The following is a 10,871-nucleotide window of genomic DNA, read 5'->3' on the forward strand; positions in this document are numbered from 1 at the left end:
GTCGCCACGGGACCCGTCGTCACGGAGATGGACGTGAACGAGCTGGAGGCGTTCCTGCAGAGGAAGGTCAGGGACCATCAGCTCATAATGTCCGGCAACGTCTACAGGCTGCCCAAATCCAACTGATGACTGTGCTGCGTTCAAGTGTGTCGGGATATGTGGAAGATTCCAGCGTTTGTTTTGCTCTCTGAGGGATTTTTACTGAAAGGGCTCATGGAGTAAATATGGAACAATTCTAACTTAAATTTCCTGGATTTTTCCATATGATGTGAAAGCAGCGTGGATTAAAAAAAAGAAAAGGAAAAGCAGTGTTTGTTTTTTCAAAATAAAAGCACTTCCACTCCTTTGTTAAGCATCAGCACGGATAGATTTGATGCTGCACCTGGAGATAAATGTAAATGTTTTTGGTGAACACTGATGTGTAAAACTGGTTAATAAAATGAATCATTTCAAATCCACTTTCGTCTGTGCCTTTCTTTTCTAACAGCTGCAGTTCTTCCCAAAGTATAGAGCAAACATTTCAGCCTCTCCTGGTTCTCTCTGTGAGACGAAAACAAGAGTTTATTTTGCAAACCACGAGAAGAAGGGCCTGCAGCTGCAACAGCGGGAACACACACACTCCTCGACAACAAAGAAACACCAACACCTGCAGTTCCTTTAATGTCCAGCAGTGAGTCAGTCCCCATAGACTCCCATGTTAAAGCTTTACAGCAGTAATAAAAGCGTCTGACACACAAACTGGTCTGTAGATCATTTCCCTACATAATTGATTGTCCCAAAAATCAGAACAGAATTGGGGAAAAGGGCTTTTAAACACGCTGCCCCTACTTCCTGGAAAAATCTGCAGAAGGAACTGAAATGATCCGACTTGGTTACCTCGGAGAGTTTAAGTCTGTGTTAAAGGAACGAGAGAACAGCTCTTACTCAGTGTGATTGTTTTTAATGTACTCTTAATTTGATCTTTATTGTATATTTTACACATGTTGGTGTGGGATATTGTATTGGTTGTAAATGTTATAGTGCTACGTGTATTTTGACTTTTGTTGCCATGATGCCAGGTCTCTGTTGGAAATGAGATTTCTTTACCTGGATAAATAAAGGACTAATAAAAATAACACCTGTAGAGGGGACGATGTTTTTATAACTCACCTGTTTAAAGTTTGCATTGTTAGGGGCGTGGCACAGGTGACTGTCTGCTCCGCCTCACCTGAGCTGGACCTCTGAGCCGTGTTTGTACTGTTGGAGCCTTTTGGGGCATTTTAATGACATCACCTGACCAAAAACATGGCTGCTGTGAGGTCACTCTACTAAAGGTAAGTGAAATTCTAGGATTTCATTGCATAAAGTCTCATCACTGCACAGAATCACTGAATTTATTGCTTTTATTGTATTTGGACACATTTGCTTGGCATCAGATTTACATTAAAACGTGTTTACGTTCTGTAGGCTGGGATTACTGGCCTCATTCAGACTGAAATAAGGCATGCAGACAGTTTGTACTCATCACACACGTTAATGTCACAATTGAACAAACAGCTCCCTTTCACTGGTTAAATACATGTTCTGTATTAAGAAAAAAAACTAAACAGTGGTTTAAGACCAAAGTTAAAGGACCATGCTGGTGTTTGTGTTTGCATGTTTTAGTTCACTGCAAATACAGATGTTGAGTTTCTCAGTGTTTCTCCCTTTTTCCACTAACATGAGAACTGGCGATTAAAGACGTGGAGCGTGATATGACTTTCATCTTCCACGTGTCACAGAAGGTAACAGAACAAAATAGAAACAAATCCCTGCAGTTTGACTTCATCTTCAGTGAAACCGACACAACTATAACCTGTCATTGTGAAAGGTCGCAAGGTCATTAATTTCCCACTTTCAAAACCTGCTGATGAGCCAACCGGAGAAAAACTGACTTAACAGGGGAGGGGCTATCGGCTTGTTTCAGACAGGATGAAGCCTGTCTGAAACAAGCCTAGCACGAGATAAGTGAGTAATCATGCAAAGCTGCTTTAATCCAAAAACATGGAGGGAACGAGCAGAATCGGAGCACTTTAACATAAAAACTGATTCTGCCTAAAGCGCTGTGCAGCTGTGGTGGGAGCACAGACTCGACATGTGACCAAATCTCAGGGTTTTCCACCAATCAGGACGCATTATTGACTGACGCAGTGCCCAATCAAACACGTTTCACGCCAAAAAGGTGGAACGTGTTTGAATGGTGACCACAGAGGTCCCGACTCTAGAGCTCAAGCATCGGTGCCGTGTTGGTGGAAAGTTCTTTGGCTACATGTGACCATGAACTGAATTCTGTCTTTGGAGAGATGAAGTGAAAATTGTAATCTGTCGTCGATAGTGAAGAAAAAGCCGGGATAGAAGCTGAAGAGGCTCAGACCAACGTCATTTTTGTGGTGTAACTTGAATGAGACAGTGTTACAGGTGCTGATTAAGCTGATGATCACACACCTCATAAACCAGTGCAGCTCAAACTGAAACGAGTCATTTAAGGCGAGCTCAGGAATCCCCTCGTTTGAATAAACGTCACACAAAATGTTTCTTCTGGTTAGCATCCACAAACCAACCTGCACATTAGTCGCTCTTTAGCTTCAGTCCAACACACATGAAACCTGCGGTCTGGTTAGAAAATTTAAAAAAAAGCATAAACACCAGAATGATCCTTTAGGTCATGTGACCTCCTGGCTGCTACTTGCATTCAGTGCTGGCCGACTGTAGACCCTCAGGCACAGCGAGAGCTACAGCCTGCTGTGCTGTAGCTCCACACATTCATATCTGCAGTGAGAGACGGCCTCGAAGGCACAGAGTTCAGTCTCAGCCGAATGCTGTGGGCGGAAGCGGCGTCTCAGCAGCATTTCTTCCCCCTCTTCCTGCGGTCTCGGTCTCGCTGGGCGTTGATGTTCACCGTGTCCTTCTCCCGTTCCCGCTCCCTCTCCACTCTGTTCTGGCTCTCCTTCTTGGCCCGGAGCACCATGAGGGTGAAGGCCATGAACATCTGAGCAGAGCAGAAACAACACAGACTTCAGGATTAGCTAACCCATGTCCCACTCCCCGAAACTCAAACCGCAGCGAAACATGAAACTGTTCGTGTCACTGAAGACACTTTAAAAATAATAAAGCAAATACTCATGATAGTAACAACAGGAAGCACAGTCACATAAGACTTTAGTCTTGGTTATTAAAACACGAGTAGTCTGAGCTTTCCATCGTGAATATATCTGAGATCAGTCAGTGTCCCTGCTGGTGGTTCACCAGTATTTCTATCAGCGGGACTGAGGACGAACCGCCATCTCTGCTGTTACCAAAGTCTCCATCTCTCAGCTCAAATGGAGACGAAACAGACGCCTCCTCCTCATCGCTGCCCTCTGCAGTGTAATAATGAGATGATGAACCTGAGGTGCATCTTCATCTGCAGGGCTGGACCATCCAGTATGAAGGAAACCACTGCATTAAACCTGAAGCCCCATCATTATGAGACACTTCTGCGTCACTGGGCCTGGATGACAGCAGAGAAAGGACACTGCCCCCATCAGGTCACACTGAGAACTACACCACGCTCTAATTTACCTGCCTGTCATTTCAACACCAACCTTACAGACAAAACATTAGGAACAAAAGCTTTTGACCTTTTAATGGGACAAATGCACACCAAAACAATCATTTTAAATCAGAGGATGTTAATCATTTAAAGCTTCACCTCTTCAACATTTATGTTCTCTTTGGCACTCGTCTCGAAGACACGGACGCCCACCGACTCCCCAAAACGCAAAGCATCCTGGACATCCACCTGCTTCTTGGAAGGGTCGTCATTCTTGTTCCCCACTGAGGAAAGAAGGAAAATCCATCTGTAAACTCTTCCTGCAGACGTCCCCAACCGGGGTGAGACTCAAATGCATCATAAAAAACGCAGCATGCAGAATTATCTGCTACTGATCTGTAAAATAAGATATTAATAACTGATGCTGCAGGTCTGAAATGAACCAAAGCATCTTTAATCAAACCTGATTCACCTCCCCAGAGTCAGACCTGCACATTAACCTTCCTGTTTAAAATTACCTCACGTTTACTGAACCTGAGAAAATCATCTGATAACACATGAGTGCAATAACAACAGTTTGTCTTAATAAACACAGTAGATCTACAAAAGTGTTTATGAAGACTCAGGACGGCACGTCTCACCATCAGGAATTTTATAAACAGTTGGTGAGGGGGAAGAGGCTCTGCTCACCAGAGATCTGCCTGCATGACATCATAATAAATAAAAGATTCGACCAGAGTTCGAGCTGACTGCACCATGTGGACTTTGAAACGTATCCAAACTCAATTTTCCAAGTGTGGACGTTAAAGTGGATAATGGAGCTGAATGACTGCAGCTGCATCGTTAACAAACTGTACGTCACCTGGAAGCAGACGGAGCCTCTCGGCAGCTTCAGCACACCTGTGAGCGGGTCAGAGTTCACACTGAAACACTGATATTCAGGACGAGTTGGTGGTCGACCTACCCAGGATCTTGCAGACGCTGTCACAGTTCTGGGAGATTTCATTCAGCCACCTCTTAACATTTACGAACGACTCTGGATTTGTCACGTCGTAAACGATGATGACGCCGTGGGTGTTTCTGTAGTACCTGGGGACACGTGAAGCGGAATAAACTGATGACCTCAGCGATGACGCTGCAGTGCGCTGCACGCAGCCATTCAAAGAAACTCGGGGGAGAAAGTTTCAGAGATCATTACGTTGAGGTGATGGTTCGAAACCTCTCCTGCCCCGCCGTGTCCCAGATCTGCAGCTTCACCCGCTCCCCGTCGATATCCACTGTCCGGATCTTAAAGTCCACGCCGATGGTGGTGATGTAGCTGCCTGCACGAGACGACACGAGAGAGAAAAGCCAGAGTGAGGCAGACGCACTGCACAGCAACGCGAGTGCAGACACACTGCGCACGCCTGTGTGGAGTCAGTTTAAAGTTAAATACTGTGTGTGTGTGTGTGTGTGTGTGTCTCCTGCTGTTGCGTCTGTAGGCCCTTGTTAACCCCCCCTCCCCCCTCACGCACCAACTGCACCACTTCAGATGTTTTGGCGTCCTGTCAGGAGCGCCTGGCTCAGTTCCACTCGCCCCACCCGTTCACATCCTCTCCCCGCCTTCGAGAACTATATTTGATTCCCGCTGAGCGGCTGAGACACGGAGAGCCGTTCCAGCCGTATGTGGGAAAAACTCTGCTAGAAAACCTCGATATTTCCCCACAGACTGCAGAAACGTGGCCGAGGCTCCAAAACGGTTTCTCAGACGGGATCACAGCTGGCCGTCACACGGACCATCTGTGGCCGCAGCTACAGCCCGCTGAACCACCGCCATCACTCCAGCTTACACGTTTGTGATTCCAGCAAGGAAAAACTGAGCCGTGTTTCTGGCTCCGTCCTCCAGCTGTCATGAGAACTTTTGGTCAGTCCCGTCAGGGCCAGACAAACCGTCCGGTGACGCGCTTTAATCGACCGTGAGATGCGTGTTCCACGGCGCCGTCACACTCGGTAAACAAGCCTGAGTGTGAAGCTGCTGGTAGCGCTTCATAACTAACAACACATTCAACGACCACATTTCTCCAACACCTGAAACAATCAGCAAATAAAAAACTGCAAATAAACGTTGGACTCTTGTTGGCTGACGCAGTCACTTCCTCTGCTGGGATCAAACTCGTCTTTACAGCATCATCAGACATTTTACTGTAGCTTCACGTCGGCTTTCAGTTCAGCAACTTTCTGCTTCTGTTCCACATCCTGTGTACCCACGCCACAGAGTGGATTCAAAATGCTGACACAGGTTATTAATATTCCTAAAGCAGTGCAGTTATTGTTGGACACTTGGGTGCGAGCACACGAGACCGTTCAGAGGAAATGGATGAAGCATTTAAACGTTTGATGATATAGATCTGCCTCTCCTGCAGCTCCTGACGTGTTAGGACAGCTCGTATGACTCCTGGAGATAAGATGACTCCTCCTGATAAAATGCTTTTAATTCTCGGCCTATAACTGGAGTCTGTGTGTTTAGTGTGAGCAGGTATCATCTTTCATGTAACCGACTCACCTGAGAAGGAGTTGTCTGCGAAGCGGAGCAGGAGGCTGCTTTTTCCCACATCTACAGGGGGGGAAAGATCAGAGGGACGAGATTAATATCTGTTTGAGTAAAGCCTATCATGTCCCCCACTGTAACTTTAGTGACAGACACATACCAGCAAAACACACAGATGGGAGGAGGTGAGATGAGGAAAGTGAAACAACACAAAATAGGACAAAGGTTGAACTCGCACTGGACGTGTGTGAGAAAAGCATCTGAAGATAAAAAGCTGACAGAGGAGAGGCGATGAAGCAGAAAGACGTCGGACTAAACGGACAAATCGATGGGAAAGTTCCAGTTTTCTCAGAGCATTAAAGTGCTAAAGATTACACGCCTGTAAAAACAAGTCCTGCATCTGCTGGATGTTTGCAGCTGACACTTGTGGTGTCTATCAAAATCAGATTCCAGAAGCTGGAGGAAAAAAAGAAAAATCACTGCTTGGTTCAATCATTTCAGCAGTTTTCCAAAACAAGACTGGACTAGACTCGTTCAGCAGGCTCGGAGACGGAGCTCGTTTATCAGGAACTAAAGCCTCTGCCTGCTGCGCCTCCAACAGATGGACGATAAACGTGACAGCGTTGCTCCTCACAGAAACAGCTCTGCCAACTAAAGGCACGAGAACTATGTCGAGCTGAAAACTGGAAACTCGCAGCAGCTTCCTGAAACCGTGTTTCCATCCAGGCACGCGTCTCATGTGCAGCGATGAAATCCACCCACTGCTCTAAAATAAGTTCCTGCAGGGAGGAAGGTGACCGACAGTGACTCAGCACCTCCTGCAGGAGGCCTGACACCAAAAGCCCTGAAACGACAACATTCGATCAATAACTGGAGCCTGCTCTCTCTAAAGCAGAGGATCAGGTCCGTTTGTTTTATGGAGCTCATCTTTGTTTTACTACGAGCTGGGAACGCACTCCCAACACAAAACCAGGCTCTGCTGAGGCCTGCGGTGCTGGCATCCCAGCATGCTTTGCAGCGTCTGAACTCAGACTTTGTGCTTTCAAACAAATGTTAAAGTTTAATTATCATTATTTTTATTTAGGTACTCAGTCACTCTTACTGGTTTCCGATATATCACACCACCCCAGTCCTGGACTCTTTATTTTATCAATGACCTTTTAAACTGAAAGCTGTGCTCCGCCCCTCACGGGACCTAATCTGCACACGGATCAGACACGCCCACCACAGCCAAGTCCGATTCCCGAGCTGTGACGTCTTACATCTATCTACGTTTCATATCTGAGACATTGTAGCACATTAGGAGATAAGACAAACAACATCACACAAAAAGTGAAAACTCTCCTGTGGAACATGATCCCCGACTGCTCGGTTTCAGTTTTTTCTGCTCTTGGATCTGTATGATGTCATAAAGAGGCGATCTCTCTAATCTGGAAAGCTCCACCCACCCAAAGCTCAAACAGGGCAGCCAATCACAAGAAAACTGATTTTAAAGGGGGCGGGGTTTAAACAGCTTGTTTCAGTCAGAGGACAAACTGAAGGGCCGCACCAAGGCTCAGTATGATTTAAGGGAGGATTATTTTGAACTGTGAATCATGCAAAGCTGCTTTAGTTGCGTCGAGAAATAAAATGATGGCGCTATAAATAAGAACAGGTTGTCTTTCAAATGCATGTAGCTTATGTTTAGTCCTTAATCCAGCCTTGCATCTGGGCTGGCATGAGCTCAGGATTAATCTGTATGAACTGTTCATAATATAATAGAAAACAAAGATTAATTTTAACTTTAAATCACATAAAGCTACTGTAACTGCAAGGACAAGCACATGGAGCTGGGAATGAGCACAGGTCCTGTTTAAAGCAAGTCTATAAAGCAGGCAGTAAGAAGGCAGCGAGTCTGTGAGGGTCCTGAGGGCTACAACGCCAACAACGCCAACACCTCTGAGATTCATTCAGTCAAGCTTCTTTCACATACAGGTGAAAACCAGACCAGGTGATCGGCAAAAATCAGTTAAAACCAATTCTGAAACAAACTGGAAGCCAGGACAGGGATGGTGTGATTTCGACCAGTAAGACCTCACCAGTTCATCAGTATGGAAACGTTCCTATTAATAGGTTTGTTATGGTTCTACTGGCCCACAGAGACAGCAGCCCAAATTTACTGTGTCTGTTCACACGTCTGTTTCTTGCAGGGCTCCATTAAGAAAAGAAAAGCTTTGACTGCAGAAAGATGTAAACAAGTTAAAATGTACTAACTGGAGTCTCCGATGATGAGCAGCTTAAAGAGATGATTGTAGTCTTTCCCTGCCATTTGGATGGCCTTGTTTTGGATTTCCAAGTAAAACCAGTTTCATAGGAGGAAGGTGAGCTTCCTTCCCTCCAAGTGCACATGCGGCGCTCGCCTTGTTCCGCCTCCAAACGCTGACCACCTCAAGAGTTTGTCCAGAAATCACAGGTTCGATTCCCCTTTGGGCGTGAGGACATTTCCAGTTACACTATAGTTTCAGTTCTGATGTTCACATCGTTTTAAAAGCGAAACCGCAGCAGCCGGCAGAGTAGGTGCCACTTCTCGAGAGCTCTGCATTTATGATGTGATTGACGGCGAGGTTCCACCGTGGTTCCACCTTACTTCCAGTTCCACCCAGCGACACTCCTGTGGGGGATTTCCAACAACTCCTCCACAGTTGTGTCAGTGCAGCTCCAGCACTCCTCTGGATGCTCAGTCTTCACATGTACGGCTCCAGGATAGACACATTTGGCATTTTGTGGTAGTGCTGATCATAAATCCAGTTACTGCCCTTCTCCTCAGAATTCCTCCCCCCACCTCTCTTTTTTTTGGTTGTTGCACTTGAAAGAAACTAAGATGTTCCTCTTTTTTGAACAGCAGCGGTTACATCTGCAGAGGTTTCTTTGACTCAATCCCTTCGGTTCCTCTGGTGGTTGGCTAAAAAGTCACCCGTTCCCTGTTTCATTGCACGAGGAGGGTTCACCAAAAGGAGCTAAACAAAGACAAGGAGAAAAGGTAATGAGAAGTCAGACAAATCACATCAGACTTCACAACTTTTTGCTTGCTGTGTCCCGCCTCAACTCCCTGCCTGTTACTCAAACAGCAGCTGAGTCACTAAATATAACTTCCTATTCCTGCTTTATCCACCCCCGTCCAATGCCTTATCTGTGTTAGCAATAACAGCCGCTCACTGACGGCCATCGTCCAGATTTTATTGTTTTTCTAAATTCTTCAGGTAAAACAGTGGAGCTGAGCTGGCTACTGCTGGGTTCGCTTTCCGTGAAAACAGGAAAGGCTGGACTTCGCTAATGCGAGCTAATCCAGCCCCAGGACGCTGTTCTGTCGTGAGTAGAGCGACGCCAATCTCCACTCCAACAAACGCACATTTAAATGTTCGTAATGTGGCGGCAGAATCAATGCCTTCAACAATAAAACTACTCACCCCGGAAAGTCTTGGACCGATCGTCTTTGATTCGGCTCACATCAAACCCCCAAATGTGTATGTGATTCAATAAAGAAAAATAAACCTAAATTTAAAGTAACGGACTGGCTCCTTTAACTAGACTTCGACAACCATGTAAGGCACAGCACATTATTGAATAAAAGTATAAATTACGTGCAACCTTGTGTGTCTATACATGCCGAATTGAAGTATAATACATAACGTTGGAGCAAAGAAGTCCCAAATCTGTGTGACTCGGGTTTAAAACGCTTGGGCGTAGAAAACTGATGTTTTCACTTAGATTTTTGAAGCAGTTTGGCAGATAATTCCATCAAACATTAGAAGAGATGGCTATTGGTCTGTGGATTGCCTCACGTCACTGATTCAGCTTTACAAATCTTTAATGGCCTTTACTGGCAGTTTCTGACCCGCTGCTATGACAACACGTTCGAAAGTCTCTTATTGCGCGAGCGTTTGTAGCTTTTGGTGGAACGACACGCCTGACTCCACGCGAAATATATTCATTTTTCGTTAAATGAAATCAAACTATGCCAATCCAAGACTTAGAGTCACTTGTGTAAACATTGTAAAAATGAATCAGGGACGGGCTTCAATACGGCACAAATAAAATAACACAGTGCTGACGTTAAACTGTAGTTTTGTTCAGAGCTCGATGGTTTTAACGGCCAAACCGCCGACCTGTTAAGGCACAAACGGGACAAAACTGGTGAATAAATAAATATTAACGTTAATTCAACGGGTGTAAATAAAGAAGAAAGCAATGACCGCTCGTTAAAAGGCTAAATGTGTATTTGGTACTGGGTGTACCGCTGCAGACTAGCAAGAAAACGTTTAAACTTCCAGATTTGTTCATCCAGCCTGGAGTGACGGTGTCCGGGCCCGACGCTGGCCTGCCAAGACGTCGGGAAACTTCAGCGCTCGGAGAAACTTTCAACCCCCCGCCGTTTATTTAAAAAACGAACTTACTGTGGTCATGGTGCGGTGCTTGGCCGGTGGGTCATGCTCACAGACCGGTGCTACACTCTGACTTGTGCCCGTTGATTCCGTTGGCTCGCCGCTCCGACGGTCGGACCGTCTCCCCGCCGACCACACCTGACTGACTGCAGCTGATGACCCACTCTCATCATCTGACGCTGCGTTCACGGTCATGTGGGAAAACCCTGCACCCTTCAACCGCAAAGTGCACACCGACACCGAGTACTACAGCTGCTCTTTCTTTCGTTTTTTAATATCTAATCAAATCATCTTTACCCATGTACTGAAACATATAAGGAAACAAGCCAGGGGCGTCCAGCATACGACCGGGGGAAACAGATGTGCCCCACAA

General features: G+C 45.9%; 2 protein-coding genes across 2 annotated transcripts in view; one reads left to right on the plus strand and one right to left on the minus strand.

The window, feature by feature from the left end:
• Positions 1–1,115, plus strand: part of anapc2 (anaphase promoting complex subunit 2) — a 7,817-nt gene extending 6,702 nt beyond the window's left edge. Inside the window, exon 14 of the mRNA XM_087840114.1 lies at positions 1–1,115. This exon is cut by the window's left edge and continues 84 nt beyond it. Coding sequence (XP_087696240.1) covers positions 1–126 — 126 coding nt within the window. The 3' untranslated portion in view covers positions 127–1,115.
• Positions 1,116–1,364: 249 nt separating this feature from the next.
• On the minus strand, positions 1,365–10,658 carry LOC118455008 (ras-related protein Rab-35). Its single transcript, XM_087840115.1, has 7 exons — positions 10,511–10,658; positions 8,331–9,073; positions 6,093–6,143; positions 4,749–4,872; positions 4,515–4,639; positions 3,710–3,834; positions 1,365–3,007 (listed from the first exon to the last, which is right to left on the minus strand). The coding sequence occupies exons 2-7, from the start codon at positions 8,383–8,385 to the stop codon at positions 2,858–2,860; spliced, it is 630 nt and encodes a 209-aa protein (XP_087696241.1). The 5' UTR covers positions 8,386–9,073; positions 10,511–10,658; the 3' UTR covers positions 1,365–2,857.
• Between the last annotated feature and the right edge of the window lie 213 nt (positions 10,659–10,871).

Source organism: Neolamprologus brichardi, chromosome 4 (assembly GCF_056152115.1).
Source record: "Neolamprologus brichardi isolate AB-2024 chromosome 4, ASM5615211v1, whole genome shotgun sequence".
Taxonomy (NCBI): domain Eukaryota; kingdom Metazoa; phylum Chordata; class Actinopteri; order Cichliformes; family Cichlidae; genus Neolamprologus; species Neolamprologus brichardi.

Coding starts and splice junctions, on each gene's coding strand:
- LOC118455008 (XM_087840115.1), bottom strand. CDS start 8,385: ATGGCAGGGAAAGACTACAATCATCTCTTTAAGCTGCTCATCATCGGA. Junction 6,144..8,330: donor GCTCATCATCGGAGACTCCA/GTTAGTACATTT, acceptor CCCCCCCTGTAG/ATGTGGGAAAAAGCAGCCTC. Junction 3,835..4,514: donor CAGCGTCTGCAAGATCCTGG/GTAGGTCGACCA, acceptor TTCTTTCCTCAG/TGGGGAACAAGAATGACGAC.